This window comes from Phyllostomus discolor, chromosome 3 (genome assembly GCF_004126475.2).
Source record: "Phyllostomus discolor isolate MPI-MPIP mPhyDis1 chromosome 3, mPhyDis1.pri.v3, whole genome shotgun sequence".
In the NCBI taxonomy this organism is placed as follows: domain Eukaryota; kingdom Metazoa; phylum Chordata; class Mammalia; order Chiroptera; family Phyllostomidae; genus Phyllostomus; species Phyllostomus discolor.
In genome coordinates, this window is record NC_040905.2 from 214,132,195 (window position 1) to 214,145,612 (window position 13,418).

Genomic DNA, 13,418 nt, shown 5'->3' on the forward strand with positions numbered 1-13,418 from the left:
CCCCTTAGCCCACAGCCTGTGGGGCCTGTGGACCTGGGGAGGAGGCCAATACATGTGAACCTGCCCAGGGCCCGAGTCTCACAGACCCACAACAGGACAGGTCCCGCCCTTTGTGAGCCAAAGGGTGTGTGTCACCCGCTCCTCTGTCCAGCTGGAACGTTCCCTGGCTGCACACTGCACTGGGGAGGGGCCCGGTACGGCTGCAGGGCCACCTGCCTGACACCGGATGATGGGTGGGGCGGGGCCGTCGGCCTGGGCGTCTCGGGGAGAAGCTCCAGGCCCCAGTCCGCTTGGGGACCATATGGCCCCAGGTACCTGTGGAGAGCTGGCGCCTCGGTGCGGCAGCAGCGAGCCAGCAGGGGCAGCGGAGGGAAGCCCATCTGCTCGTGCCTGGGCCCAGCCCCGGTTGTGAATTCCGGGAGATGTCCACAACCCCGGCCGCGGGGGGCTGGCGGGGGGCGGGGGGCGCTCCTCCGGACGGCCAGCTGCCCGGCGAGGGCCGGCAGAACCGGAGGGGTCCCCTGGTTAGACCTCCGACTTGCACCTTAACGGGTGCCGACGTCGCCTCCTGCAGCTCCAAGCCCCAGCACTGGTGGGAGAGCAGCGGGCACGTGGGTCCCCAGGCCCCAGGCGCCGGCCCCTTTAAGTGCAGCTCCGCCGGCTACCACCTGGGGGCAGCACTGAGCGGACGGACAGCCCTCCGCTCCGCTGCCTCGAAGCTTTCTGCCGGTGCCGGGGACCGCGGCGCGGATGCGGCGGGGACGTGGGGGCGCGGGGGCCGGTGGGCGGGCTTGGGCCTGCGCAGCGCACCAGGTTCGGCGGGGGAGCAGCGATCAGGTAGGGGTCGGAAGCTGCTGCCCCATGCGCTGCCTTTGGTGGGGGGCCCCCGCCAAGGATGGGGTCCCGCCTCCGGCCGTCCTGCGAGGGCGCCCGGGGACTGGGGACTGGGGGCCAGGATCTGCCGTGGGAGGGCCTGCCCCGCCAGCTCATTAGGCCTAGGACCCAAGCGGGCCACAACGCTGCCCCGTGGGATGGGTGTCGTTCTCACTGTAGCAGCGGCAAGGCCAGGCTTCTCACCTCCTGGGCGGAGCCTCACCCAGTCCTACGGCCCGATTCCGGCCCTGGCTTTGAGCAAGGGGGGCGGGGGGTGGCCCTACCATCAGGGACAGAGTTGGGGTGGACGGCAGGCTTGGATGGGGGCAAGCGCTGGACCTTGGTGACCCTGACCCAGAAGAGCTGCCCTGCTGACCGGCAGCCCCTTGCACACCTGGGACGCAGGGTCTACGACCAGAGGTCCTGACAGAAGAGACCTAGTACCCCCTTTCCCCAGCCCACCCTGGGGCGCACTCCTCAGGCCATGTGAGGGGTCTGCGGCCCTCTCGGCGCCATCCCCCCCACCCCCCAGCCTGTCGGGCCCTGGCGCCACGGAGGGGCTGGTAGCCCAAGTCTGAACGTGAGCCTAGTACAGAAGGGTGGACCCCAACCCAGCCGCGCCGCGGGGGCGTGGAACCTTGGGTTTCCATGGAAACTTGCTGAGATGCTGTGGGGGGCCCTCTCCTGAGAAAGGGGGTGGCGCTCAACCCACCCACCACCCCGCCTCCCCCACAGACAGCCGGCCTCCTGGCCAGACGCCCTACTCAGGGAAGAGGGGCGGCCCGGAGCCCTGGCTCCACGCTGTCCTGCAGCCCCAAGGGTGCACGCAGCACGCAGGCAGCAAAGCTGGGGGCCACTCTCCCAGCCTTGTCACGAAACCCCAGTGAGCTCGGTGGGTTTTCAACCACCCCAAATAGCTGGAGCCAGAGGTTTCTGCAAAGGAGGGGGGGCTTTAGGGTCCAGATATGCTCTTCGGGGACATCCTCTGGCCGGGGACATACCAAGCATCAAGGGTGGAACAGGCCGGTGTCAGCTAGCTTAAGAGCCATACCTGGACCTGATGGGGCCACCTCAGGGCCACGGGGACCTCAGAACTGGGGCTTGGAGCATCCGGCTGTCCCCGTGCAGCGGCCCTGCTGTGCGGGGGGAGGGGCTCCACACGCAGCCCCGTCAGCAGTGGGGTGTGAGCGCCGGTGACTGTGCAGACACAGCTGAGGCCAGCGCCCGTGGAGGGCGCGCTCTGCACTGGGTGCTCGGGCGCGTTTTTGTCACCGATGGGTGATGCAGCCGGCTGCCATGAAGAGGTCTGTACTTAAGCCCGCAAATGAGTTCACGGTCATTCCAGCCACGGGCACCAGGGGGGCAGCCCGGGCCCACACCCCTCCTCTTCCCACTCAGTCCTGGACCAGGAAAGGGGGTCTGACCAAGCCTGCCTCCACGGGCATCGCCTTTCTAGCCAGCCCGTCCCAGTTCCGTCCCAGCAGAAGGTGGCCAACAAAGATGGGGTGGGGGACCCGAGTGGCTGGACAGCTGGGTTCCTCCTGCAGGGGCTTCCGACGCCGGCATGGAGCAAGTGCCTGTGGCCTCAGCCAAGGCCCCAAGCCAGAGCTGCTCCACCCACTGCGCCCCAGGTAAGTGGGGCCAGCCCCGGGGGGAGTCGGGCCTGGGTCTGGGCTTCAGAGAGGCCACAGTGACACGTGTCTCCCTCCAGGGCGAAAGCCCTACAAGGCCGAGTGAGCTGCAGCCGCCAGCCTGGGGCCCTCTTTAAGATGACCCGCACGGACCCGCCAGACTTGTTGGTGTCGACCGTGTATCAGGACATCAAGGTGGCGACCCCGGGGCCCCAAGTCCAGGCGCCCGCGCCCGCCATGTGAGCGCTCCATGGCCCCGGCCTGCTGCTCCCGCGCCTTTCAACAAGCGCCACTGCCGCAGCTTCGACTTCCTGGAGGCGCTGGACGGGGCAGCCATGGAGACATTCCCTGAGCCACCGCCCCCGGAGCACCCTGCGCCGCGCGCCCGGTCCCGCGACAGCGAACCCCGGCGCCGCGCCCGCTCCAAGAGTGCGCCCCGCGCGCCCCCAGGCTTAGCTCCGGCCTCGCCCCCAGTGCTGCCGCGCCGAGGCCGGGAGGTCCAAAGGGCGGCGCGGGCGGAGGAATCCCCACGCCGGGAGCCCGCATACCCGCGCTGCGCGCGCTAGCCAATGAGCTGCACCCCATCAAGCTGCAGCCACAGCGCGGCGGGCCAGGCCGCATCGCTCCCCTGTGCGCCACCGCCGGCCGCTGCGCACCGCCCGAGCCGCCTTCCGGGCCCGCCCCCCACGTCCGCTGCCGCCTGGATATCAAGCCTGACGAGGCGGTGTTGCAGCACGCCGCCGGGGCTCGCGGCCCTGCGGGCCCATTGAGGACCACGCCCTGGGTCCGTGTGGCTCCCCAAATTCACGGTCTGACGGTGCCCGGGCCTCGCCATGTGGGCTGTCGCGCACCCCCACCCCTAGTGACTCGTACTGCACTGATACCCGGGCACTGTACTGCGACGGGCCCCTACCGGGGCCCCGGGACTACGTGGAGCGCCGAACTCTACCCTTCACCACCCCACCAGGCCCCCACCCAATTCTTCTACACGGAGGAGGCCGAGGGTCACCCGGGCGGCTTTACAGCCAGCCCCATTCCTGCCTTTGACAACTATTTCCCCAGGCCCTTGCAGCCCGAGAGCCCCGGGGACCCCAGTCCACGGCGTGGGGGAGGCTACTATGCAGGGGACATGCGCACTTTTCCAGTCCACCAACCACCCTCCCGCTCCTACTACGAGAGGGCCCCCGAGCCTATGGCCCACCCTGGGGCCCCACTATTCCCCGAGGAGCCCCAGGCCCACCCCAGCATCCGACCCTTTTACACAGAGGACTTCGGGCGGTACCGAGACCGAGACGCCCTGGCGAGGACTTACCCACACCCCCGTAGCAGCCTGGCCTGGGCGACTGGGGCCTGAGGCCTTACGGAACTTTGCAGGTGGCACCTCCTCCAGACCCTGGCCCGTTGCCTCGCTTCATGGCATGGTGGCACCGGCACCAGCCCGCCCCGGCTGGCCACGGACAGTCGCCACTACTCACGTTCCTGGGACAACATCCTGCGCCTGCGCCACGCCGCGAGGACCCCTGGGCCGCGGCCGCAGCTATGATAAACCTGCTGGGAAGAGTGGAGGCCCGGGAACCACCGGGCACGTACCCCGAAGGCCGGCGCCCGCCAGTCGTGGTGAACCTGTCCACCTCGCCCAGGACGCTACGCGGCGCTGTCGCTGTCCGAGACTTCGCTTGTCCGAGAAGGGCCGGCCCGGAGAGGGCCTGGGCCGCAACTGGTATGTCACGCCCCGAGATCACCATCACCGACAACGACCTGCGTGCCTCTGAGGGCCCGGCCGCGGGGGATGGCCGCTTCCCCGGGGCCGCCCACGGCCTCCCGCGCCGCTGCCCGTGACGGCCCCACTCCCGGCCGCCAGCGCAGCCTCGAGCAGCTGGACGAGCTCATCACGGACCTGGGTGATCGACTCCCGGCCGACGGCCGGTCAAGGACCGGAGCCTGTGGCCGACGGCCTGGGCCGCCAGCTTCGCCGCCTGCTGGACTCGCGGCCCGCGGGCCCCGAGGCCCCCCGCGCTGGTGCCACGCTCACCACCGGCATCCGCTGGCAGCGCCGAAGAGCCTGCGGGCGCAGGGCAGACGGCTGACGCGTCCCCGGACCCCAGCGCGGATGAAGACGACCTGATGACCTGCTCCAACGCGCGCTGCCGGCGCACGGAGACCATGTTCAACGCCTGCCTCTACTTCAAGTCCTGCCACAGCTGCTACACCTACTACTGCTCGCGCCTGTGCCGCCGGGAGGACTGGGATGCGCACAAGGCCGCGCTGCGTGTACGGCCGCGTGGGCAGCGTGTGCCGCCACGTGCTACAGTTCTGCCGCGACAGCGGCCCGGTGCACCGCGCCTTTTCACGCATCGCACGTGTCGGCTTCTTGTCGCGCGGGGCCGCGGCGTGCTCTTCCTGGGTTTCCCGAGTCCTGGCTCCGCGGAAAACTTCCTGCGTTTCGGGCTCGAAGGGCTGCTGCTGTCACCTACCTACCTGTCCTTACGCGAGCTGGCCACACACGCGGCACCCCTGGGCAGCTACGCGCGTGAATTGGCCGCTGCAGGGCGTCTCTACGAGCCGGCCGAGTGCTTCCTGCTCAGCGTGTCCGTGGCCGTAGGCCCCGGCGTCACACCTCCTGGCGCTCCCACCCGGCCCGCGCCGCGCAGCCCCGGGGCCCACGGTGCGCAAGTTCGCCAAGGTGGCGCTGGCGGCCGGCAGCCCCGCGCGGCCTCCCCCTGTGCGGGGGTCGCGAGCCCGATATGGAGACCCTGATCCTGACGCCGCCACCGGGCACAGCGGGCCTGGACCAGGAAGGCGAGGCAGGTCGGCGTGCGCGCGAGGTGGCTTTCATCCACATCCAGCGCGAGCTGAGGCTGCGCGGTGTCTTCCTGCGCCACGAGTTCCCGCACGTCTATGAGCAGCTCTGTGAGTTCGTCGAGGCCAACCGGCGCTTCACACCCACCACCATCTACCCCACGGACCGGCGCACTGGCCGCCCCTTCATGTGCATGATCATGGCCGCCTCCGAGCCTCGAGCATTGGACTGGGTAGCCAGCGCCAACCTGCTCGATGACATCATGTGAGGCGCGGGGTCGCACCAGGTCCCCACCCGATCCACCTAGGGCCGCCCTCTAGCCCCGCCCAAGTATTCAGGCCCCGCCCACCCAGGGACGCCCTGAGCCCCGCCCAGCCCACTCAGGACCTGCTTCGTCCATGTAGACCCCACCCTGCCTCGCCTAAGCCTGGTCTTAAACTCTCCCAGTTCCCGCCCTCCTCGCCCGGAGCTCCGCCCAGACCCCACTCCGCTGTGTTTTCTACAGGCGCTGCCATGCGAGGCCTCCTACCCGACCGCGACTCCCCTGCCACCAGCCCAGCCACGTTCCCCCTTCCCCAGCTCTCGCCCGGGCCTCCCGAGAGGCCGGTCCTTGGCAACTTGGTGCTCCCCGCTGGGAGGCGGGGTGGGCCTGAGGACCGCCCGGCCCTGCCATCAGCGGAGGGGTCACTATTGCAGACCCCACCGCGCAGATCCGGTCCGTCCGTTTGTTCCCTGTCCATCGCAGGGCCTCCTTGGAACCTCCCCAAGCCCGGTTCGCCCTGGTCCAGGAGCTCGAGTTCACCAAAGCCTAGTCCCGTCCCACTTAACACGCCCCCCCCCCGCCCACCCCTGTGTCTGGGTTGCGTCCGGTCCAAAGGCCTTTCCTCTCTGGAGGACACCCTGGTTGGTCTCGGTGTGTCTGCGTCCCGAGCACGCCCTGCCCTGGCGGGGAGCGGTGCATTTCCACCGGTCCTAGCCCCGGCTGGAGCGGGCAAAAGCCGGCCCCGAGCCCGCACGTTTTTCGGGGGTTCCCCGCCAGCCTCCCCTCACCATAGGCTGTCCTGGGCCCTGCAGGAAGGGCAGGGACGAGCGGCAGTGGAGGAGGACTCGGAAATCTTCGGTCAAGGTGCAAGACATTTAGCCAGAGGGGAGGAGGATCAGTGTAGAGGGCAGCGTGGGGCGCTGGGCCTGGCGCCGGCCCGTAGCAGAGACCTGGCTGGGCGTTAGTCGGGCTTGCCTGCCCACACCCGACAGAATGGCCCAAAGGGAGTGCCAGGTCCAGGTTCACAAACAACAGTGCAGGATCTAACCTCACAGGGGGGCCCGGAAAGCGAGGGCGGTGAAGCCGGGGGCGGAGTGGGGGGAGATTTCATGGAGGGGCGCCCATGCGCTGGCTGGCGTAGGGAGACCAGAGGACGGGTTTCCCTGGTGGGAATTAGGCTGGGGGAAGCGTGGGTGGGGGCGAGTGAAGGCTCAAGCTAATTGGTCAGGGCAGACCGAGGGGCGGGGACGTCGTTGCACAAACGCCCCCCAACGCCCCGCGCGCTCGATCTGTGCGTTAGTTCCTTGTGTCTCCAGCTGGAAACGTGAAGCTAGGTTCCCGGCTCCGGGCCGCAGGAGCGCAAGTTCGAGTGGCCCTTAGCCCCGCCCTCCCCAGTTCATCCTGGCCCATGCCCGGGCTCCACGGGGAACGAGTGGCCGGGAGAGAGGGTGAGGCCGGGCACCCACAAGGGCCCTTCTGGAGCTCCCAGCCCCCTATTGGACCGAGAAGGGGCATCAATTGAATTAAATTTTGAATGCCTCCGTTCCGGGCTCTCTCCCGCGACCCGAAAGCCCCCCATGATTCCCGCCCCCACACGCCTGCGCGTCCGCCTCGGCTCTGCGCCTTTGCACCGGCCACGCGCCCCGCTTGTCCTATTCGCCTTCTCGCCTTCCCAAATCTGGCCGCCGCACTACCCGCCCCCAGGCCTCCGCCAGCGGCCGGTCTTCCGGCCGTACAGTCTGGAAGGACCCTGGAGCATATTGTGTCCACAGGGCGAGCGCTTTTCGAACTAAGTAAAACAACTCGAATGTAACCATCGCTGCCTCATTGTGCGGGGTCTGGGTGGGACGGGGAAAGGGCGGCCTACGGACGGGGGGGCGGGGAGGCTGTCAGAGCCGGCGCGTGTCCCCCTGGCCTCCTGGGTCGCCTGATCACCTTCAAAGGGGCCTGGTTTTAACCACTGCCCACTCCTGACTTCACGTTCTCCTTTAAGTGGGAGGCTCGAGGTCCAAAAGGCTGCAAGGAGCCGTACTGCGATTGGCCAGTCGGTGCTGCGGGCTAGCGGCACGATTGGCTGAGGCTGAGGGCCAGGGCTGCATGCCGCCGCGGGATTGGCCCGCGGGCTCCCAGGGCCCGCCTCTCGCACTGCTGACGCAGCCCCGGCTGGCGTGGGGGCAGGACCGAGGGCTGCGGGGGGTTGGCGCGCTCCGGGGAACATGGCGGCGGCGGCGGACCTCGCCCAGATTCCCGATGTGGACATCGACCCGGACGGCGTCTTCAAGTACGTGCTGATTTCGAGTCCGCGCGGCAGCGCCCTCCGAGGCCCCCGGCCGGCGAGAGCAAGGACGTCGTGCGCGGCTACAATTGGGCCGAGTACCACGGTGAGGGCGGAGCTGAGGGGCGGGGCGGGGCCGCCGCGCCTGTGGGGCGGGGCTGCGGGGCGTCGTGGGAGGGGCTCTCGCGCGGGATCTGGGGTGCTGGGGGCCCAGAGGCTACGGTGGCCCGACCCTTCCCTCCTGGTCCCGCGCCCCCGCCCAGGCGTGCCGTCTCTTTCCCTCCCCAGCTTGGAGGGTGTCCTCTCCTGGGGTGTCAGCTGTTCAGAGCTGGGGCTTCGGGCCCCTGGCCACGGGCAGCCAGAGCTGAGTGCTGCGCTCTCTTCCCGGTCCCAGCCGACATCTACGACAAGGTAGCTGGCGAGATGCAGAAGAAGGGCTATGACTGCGAGTGCCTGGGGGGCGGGCGCATCTCCCACCAGAGCCAGGACAAGAAGATCCACGTGTACGGCTACTCCATGGTGAGGCCGCAGCCCCGGCCGGCCCTCCAAGCCGCCCGACTGCTCTCGCGTCTGTCTCAGCTGCAGAAGTCGCTCCCGGCCCGCAGCCTCCCGGTTTCCCACGTGCACAGGGTGGGAGGGAGACCACTGCCTGCCCCCGCGGCGACAGCGGGCCGAGTCCTGCCCCTGCCCCAGAGCCCGATTGGGCTGTCACTGCCCCCCGCCCTTTGAGTCGTCAGTATGGAGCAAAACTCAGAGGCCCCGCTCTCTTCCTTTACGGAGCTGCCAGTGGAAACACAGGGGCTTTCTGGAATAGCGTGTGCCTTGGGCCAAAGGCCCCGCCTCGAGGTCTGTTCACCTGGGTGGCCACCTGGGGCGGTTGGAGGTGCCCGCACTTGGCCCTGCCCTGGAGCCCCTGCCCCGATCTGGCTCCCGAGCGCCACAGCCACCTGGCCACCCAGCGCCAGCACACGGGCTGTAAGAGACGCCATTTCTCTTCAGGGGTTTGGTCGCGCCCAGCACTCCGTCTCCACTGAGAAAATCAAGGCCAAGTACCCTGACTACCAGGTCACGTGGGCTGATGACGGCTACTGAGGGCGCCTGAGGCCTGCTGACTCCAGCTGCCCGTCCTGGACTCTGCCCTCGAAGCCCCCTCCAGAGGGGCGGGGCCACACCCTCGTTGTCCCCAAGCCCTGCTACCCTGCACAGGCCTCAGGGGCAGACACTGGCCTGGCCCAGGGCCCAGGTTTACCCTGCCCACTGGAACTGAATAAAGTGTTTGTCACCCCCAGCTGGTCCCTGGGTGCTGTGTGCCTCGGCTCTCTGCTCCTGGGTCACCCCTCCAGACCCCTGAGTAGAGCAGGTGGGTGGCAGAGAGCCAGAGGCAGCCCTGGAGGCAGCAGGCCCCTCGGGCTGCCCCTCATCCAGCTCCACCTCCAGGGGCCCCCAGGGAGCGACGGTGCACAGTCAGCCCCTTTGGGGTCTGGTAAGGGCTGCCGACCCGTTATGGCCTGATTGCCTCTACCTCGCGCTGCTCTATCCAAGGACATCTGGGAGGAGGCCCTCCTCACTCTTGTGCAAGGAGTGGGCACCTGGTTCCTTGGTGCCTGGGGTGGGAGTGCCCACCTCAGGGTGCAATGCGGGGAGGGGGCCGGTGACCACCGCCCTGGAGGCTTATTCCAGTGTGCCCGTGTGCTTTGCCAGCTGAGGTCACGCACCAAGAGCGGCCTGTGACCCCTGGTTTCTGGGACCGGCTCCCAGGCCCAGGAGGTCAGGCAGAGCCTCCTTCCGACATGAAGCCAGGAGCCCCTCTCCCGGGAGCCCTTCCCCTCACCCCAGTGCAGGGCTGTGGGGGGGGGGCACTGGGCACAGGGGGGCACAGCTGTCCCTGTGGCTCACTATAAACACGGGGTGTGCCTTCAGGAAGCTCACGGCGGTCTCCGTGCCAGTGCCACTGCCACCACAGTGACCAATGAGGAGGAACGCTGGGGGAGCCAGGCTCCCAGGTCACAGTGCCGATGGCCAGCAGAGCCTGGCTCTCAACCCTGCACAGGGGGGGGGGGATGGGGGGGTCTGTGGTCTGTGCCATGAGAACCGGGGCCCCCTGGGCACCCAGCCGTGATGCTCAGGGCAACTGTCCGTGAAGAAGTGGCTGTTGAGTGAGCGAGCGGACGGGAACCGCAGACCGACAGAGATGGAGGTGGCCGAGGTCCCTGGCTGCTGGCCCCGCTCCATGGGTTGCACGTGCTGGGCTCCTGCTGGCAGCCTGGGCTGGGCCGCCCTCACAGCCCGGTGGGGGACCGAGCCCTGGGAGAAGTGGCTGCAGCCGTGCCTGCCTGGAGCTGCCTCCAGCCCAGCCGCTCTGGGGCAGACCACTCTGCCCGGCCTGCACAGGGCGCCCCAGCCACAGGCCCAGCCGCCCTGGGCCTTCCCGACCCCACTCTGAACCCAGAGCGGGACGCCAGCAGCCTGGGCTCCCGGGCCTGGGGGTCCTGGGGCCTGAGACAGCCCAGGCATATCAGGAAGCGGGGAGACCCCCTGCCAGAGACCACCTGGGCTCTCCTCCTGCTGGGAGCAGGGCCTCTGGGCTGGGCCTGGCCCCCCAAGCCGCTGACGGACCCCTGGCCCACACCGTGTGCGACTTCGTGTGGTGACTGACTGCAGGGACTGCTCCGACGAGACCCAGTGCGGTGAGCCAGCGCGGCGCGGGGAGGGCGGGCCGGCCCGGGGCAGCTCCCCTCACTGTCCACTGTGCCAGGTCACAGTGGAGCCTCGCACGCCCGGGGCAACCCCCTTCACCCTGTGACTTCGAGCGAGACTCCTGTGGCTGGTGAGATATCAGCACCTCCGGCTACGGCTGGCAGTGGGACTGGGCGGGGGCTGCACTGAGGGGCCCCGGGCCACGCTCGGACCGCACGCTGGGCACGGACCTGGGTGAGGCTTGGCCGCCCCCTCCTCTGGTTCCCGTGCCGCCCCTCCCAGCTTTGCCTCCGGCCCCATCCCCTGACCCTCGCTGCCCGTCCAGGCTGGTACATGGCCGCGGGCGCCCGTGGTAGGAAAGAGGCACCTGTGGCTGCCCTGCATTCCCCTGTGCTCCGCGAGGCGGCCCCTGCCTGTGAGCTGAGGCTCTGGTACCACGCAGCCGCAGCCTCGGGAGGTGCGTGCCCAGGGCCCTGCACCCCCCGCTGTGGTGGTGCGCCCCGGGGGAGGGGGGAGGAACAGGAGGAGAAGGGGCAGAGTTCAGGGGGCAGGGCAGAGCCAGCAGGCAGGAGGAGGCCTGGGGGCACTCAGTTGCCCCATGACCCCCTCTACAGAGGTGGCTGAGCTGAGGCTGGAGCTGACCCACAGCACTGAGATGCTGGCCCTATGGCAGAGCTCAGGGCCCTGGGGTCCAGGCTGGCAGGAGCTGGGGGTGGCCCTCGGCCGTATCCGGGGTGACTTCCACGTGAGCTGGAGAGTGTTCTGGACAGGGGGGTGGCCGAAGGTCGGGTCTGAGCCCCGGCTTAGGTCCCAAGGACCCTGCTATCTTCGGGTGACCTTCTCTGCCACCACGAAACGCCACCCACGGGGGTGCCGTGGCTTTTGGATGACGTGGCCTTCCAGGGCTGTGGGCTGCCCTGTAAGACACCCACCGTGGGCCCGGCAGCTGGGTGCAGTGGGGGGCGGAGCCCTCACCTGCTCACTCCCCGCTCAGGTCTCCAGCCCCGCCCCCAGCCGCCCTCTCCCCAGGTCTGGGGCCAGGGTGACCCCTCCCCCATGCAGCGCCCCAGACCCGCTGCCCCCAGGGGCATCACCACTGCTGGAACAAGGCCTGCGTGGAGCCCCACCAGCTGTGTGACGGCGAGCATGACTGCGGGGACAGTTCGGACGAGGACGCGCCCACGTGCAGTGAGCCAGGGTTCTCATCCAGAGAGCCCGGGAGTGGGGGGGGGGCGCCCCCCGGTGTGGACCTCCCGGGGGTGGGCGGGTTGCCTGCAGAGATGGAGCCCGAGGCCCTCGGCACCCCCGAGGCCGGGGCCGGGGAGGAGGCCCTGCTCGCTCGGGGGCCTGAGCCTGCCTCCCGCCCCAGGCCGCCACGTGTCCACCGACTTCGAGACGCAGCTGGGCCCGTGGGGCTCCTCGGAGGGCTGGGCCCGAAGCCGAGGTGCCGGTGTCCCTGAGCGCCCTGCCTGGCCGCGCCGAGACCACAGCCAAGGCCGGGCCCTTCGCCACCCCTGCCCCCCATGCCTGCCGGCCCCTCCCCGGGCCCCTGAACTGCACACTCTGCCCCCAGGCACCACCAGGCCCCGGGGCTGCCGGTCAGGCCACACGCTGACGCCAGCCTCTCCCTGGAGTGCTTGCTGGCTGGTGTCACTTCACTGCCCCGTGGTGGCCAGCCCGGAGCCTCGACACCTGCCGGCCAGGCTCCCAGCCTCGGCCTGCAGCCTGTGCCGGCACAGCGCCCCTGTCTACAGCAGTGACCCCCAGGAGCCCGCAGGGGGAGCAGGGGCTGGTGCTCCCTGGCGTCGATCTTGGCCTCAGGGGTGGCACTCACAGGGAGGGCTCGAGTCCCGGGGTTTACTGCCCTGTGGCCCGCAGGGGACACGGTGGTGGCCGTGGTGCTGCCAGCCGTGGTAGGCGGTGCCCTCCTCTCCCTCACGTTCCTGGTGCTGCTCGGGCTCACGGGGCGGCTCTGGCTGAGGGAGACGGGGGCTGCCCCTCCCAGGACGGGACAGCGGCCACAGCCCTGGGCTTTGCCAACATCCTCTTCAGTGCGGTGGGGGCCCTGCAGGCGTGGGTGGGGGCGGGGAGCTGCCGTGCCCTGCCCTGGGCTCGTCCCTGGCGCACAGAGCCGTGGGGTAGGGACCCTCGCGCCTGAGCAGCAACCAGCAGGCTCCTCTCCTCCTCCCAGGGCCGTGACACCCTGCCAGCACCAGTCACCGATGACCCGTAGACCCAGAGGAGACTCTGGCTCCTCAGGCGAGCTTCTCGCGTCCTGTGGGCCTCGGACAGGAGGGACGACGGCCTTCCCCGGGGCTGGGCAGATGCCCTCAGCCCCCCCCCCCCCCCCCCCCGGCACAGCCCTCACCCGACAATACGCTCTCTGGCCAGCCCATCTGTGTGTCTGCTCTGGAAGGCTCCCTGGGCCCACCACCCTATGGTCAAGGTACTCCCCCGGTCCCCCAGACGACGCATCTGAAAGCAGAGCTCACTCGTGCCCCGGGGGGGCGGGGGGACACGCCCGAGCAGGTCCCCGGAGAGCAGAGCCGAGGGCCCTCCGGGGACGTGCCGGGGTCCACGCACACACCATCCCCGTGCAGTAAGATGCAGCCAATGTTCCGGACCCCGGAGGATGCCAGCGCTGCTCTCCTGTGGGGGCTGCAGACACCACCGGGGCCGCTGGGAGGGGGACGGCCAGGACCTCCCGGCCCGCCGGCTCCACCTCAACTCCGGGGCCCACTGCACTCTCGGGGGAAGGCCGTGCCCAGAGGCCAGCCAACCACCAACGAACTGTCCTGGTGGGTGGGGTCACTCTCTCAGGCACCACCCCTCGCCCCAGTGTTTGCCATGGAAACCACCCCCACCCCCAGAGCGGGCCAA

At 69.5% G+C, this 13,418-nt stretch overlaps 2 protein-coding genes across 2 annotated transcripts; both read left to right on the plus strand.

Annotated features, from left to right (window-relative positions):
* Window positions 1-2,339: 2,339 nt before the first annotated feature.
* On the plus strand, window positions 2,340-9,127 carry AJM1 (apical junction component 1 homolog). The gene is given in 23 exon segments (XM_036022473.1): window positions 2,340-2,504; window positions 2,585-2,729; window positions 2,731-2,760; window positions 2,762-3,053; window positions 3,056-3,340; window positions 3,343-3,473; window positions 3,475-3,841; window positions 3,844-3,908; window positions 3,910-3,994; window positions 3,997-4,145; window positions 4,147-4,179; window positions 4,181-4,234; window positions 4,236-4,287; window positions 4,290-4,328; window positions 4,331-4,404; window positions 4,406-4,524; window positions 4,526-4,766; window positions 4,768-4,881; window positions 4,884-5,150; window positions 5,152-5,232; window positions 5,234-7,947; window positions 8,236-8,360; window positions 8,841-9,127. Coding segments are annotated over 21 exon segments (3,093 nt in total). The 5' UTR covers window positions 2,340-2,373; the 3' UTR covers window positions 5,573-7,947; window positions 8,236-8,360; window positions 8,841-9,127.
* PHPT1 (phosphohistidine phosphatase 1) lies at window positions 7,765-9,127 on the plus strand. Its single transcript, XM_028522157.2, is given in 4 exon segments — window positions 7,765-7,881; window positions 7,884-7,947; window positions 8,236-8,360; window positions 8,841-9,127. Coding segments are annotated over 4 exon segments (381 nt in total). The 5' UTR covers window positions 7,765-7,782; the 3' UTR covers window positions 8,934-9,127.
* Window positions 9,128-13,418: the final 4,291 nt, after the last annotated feature.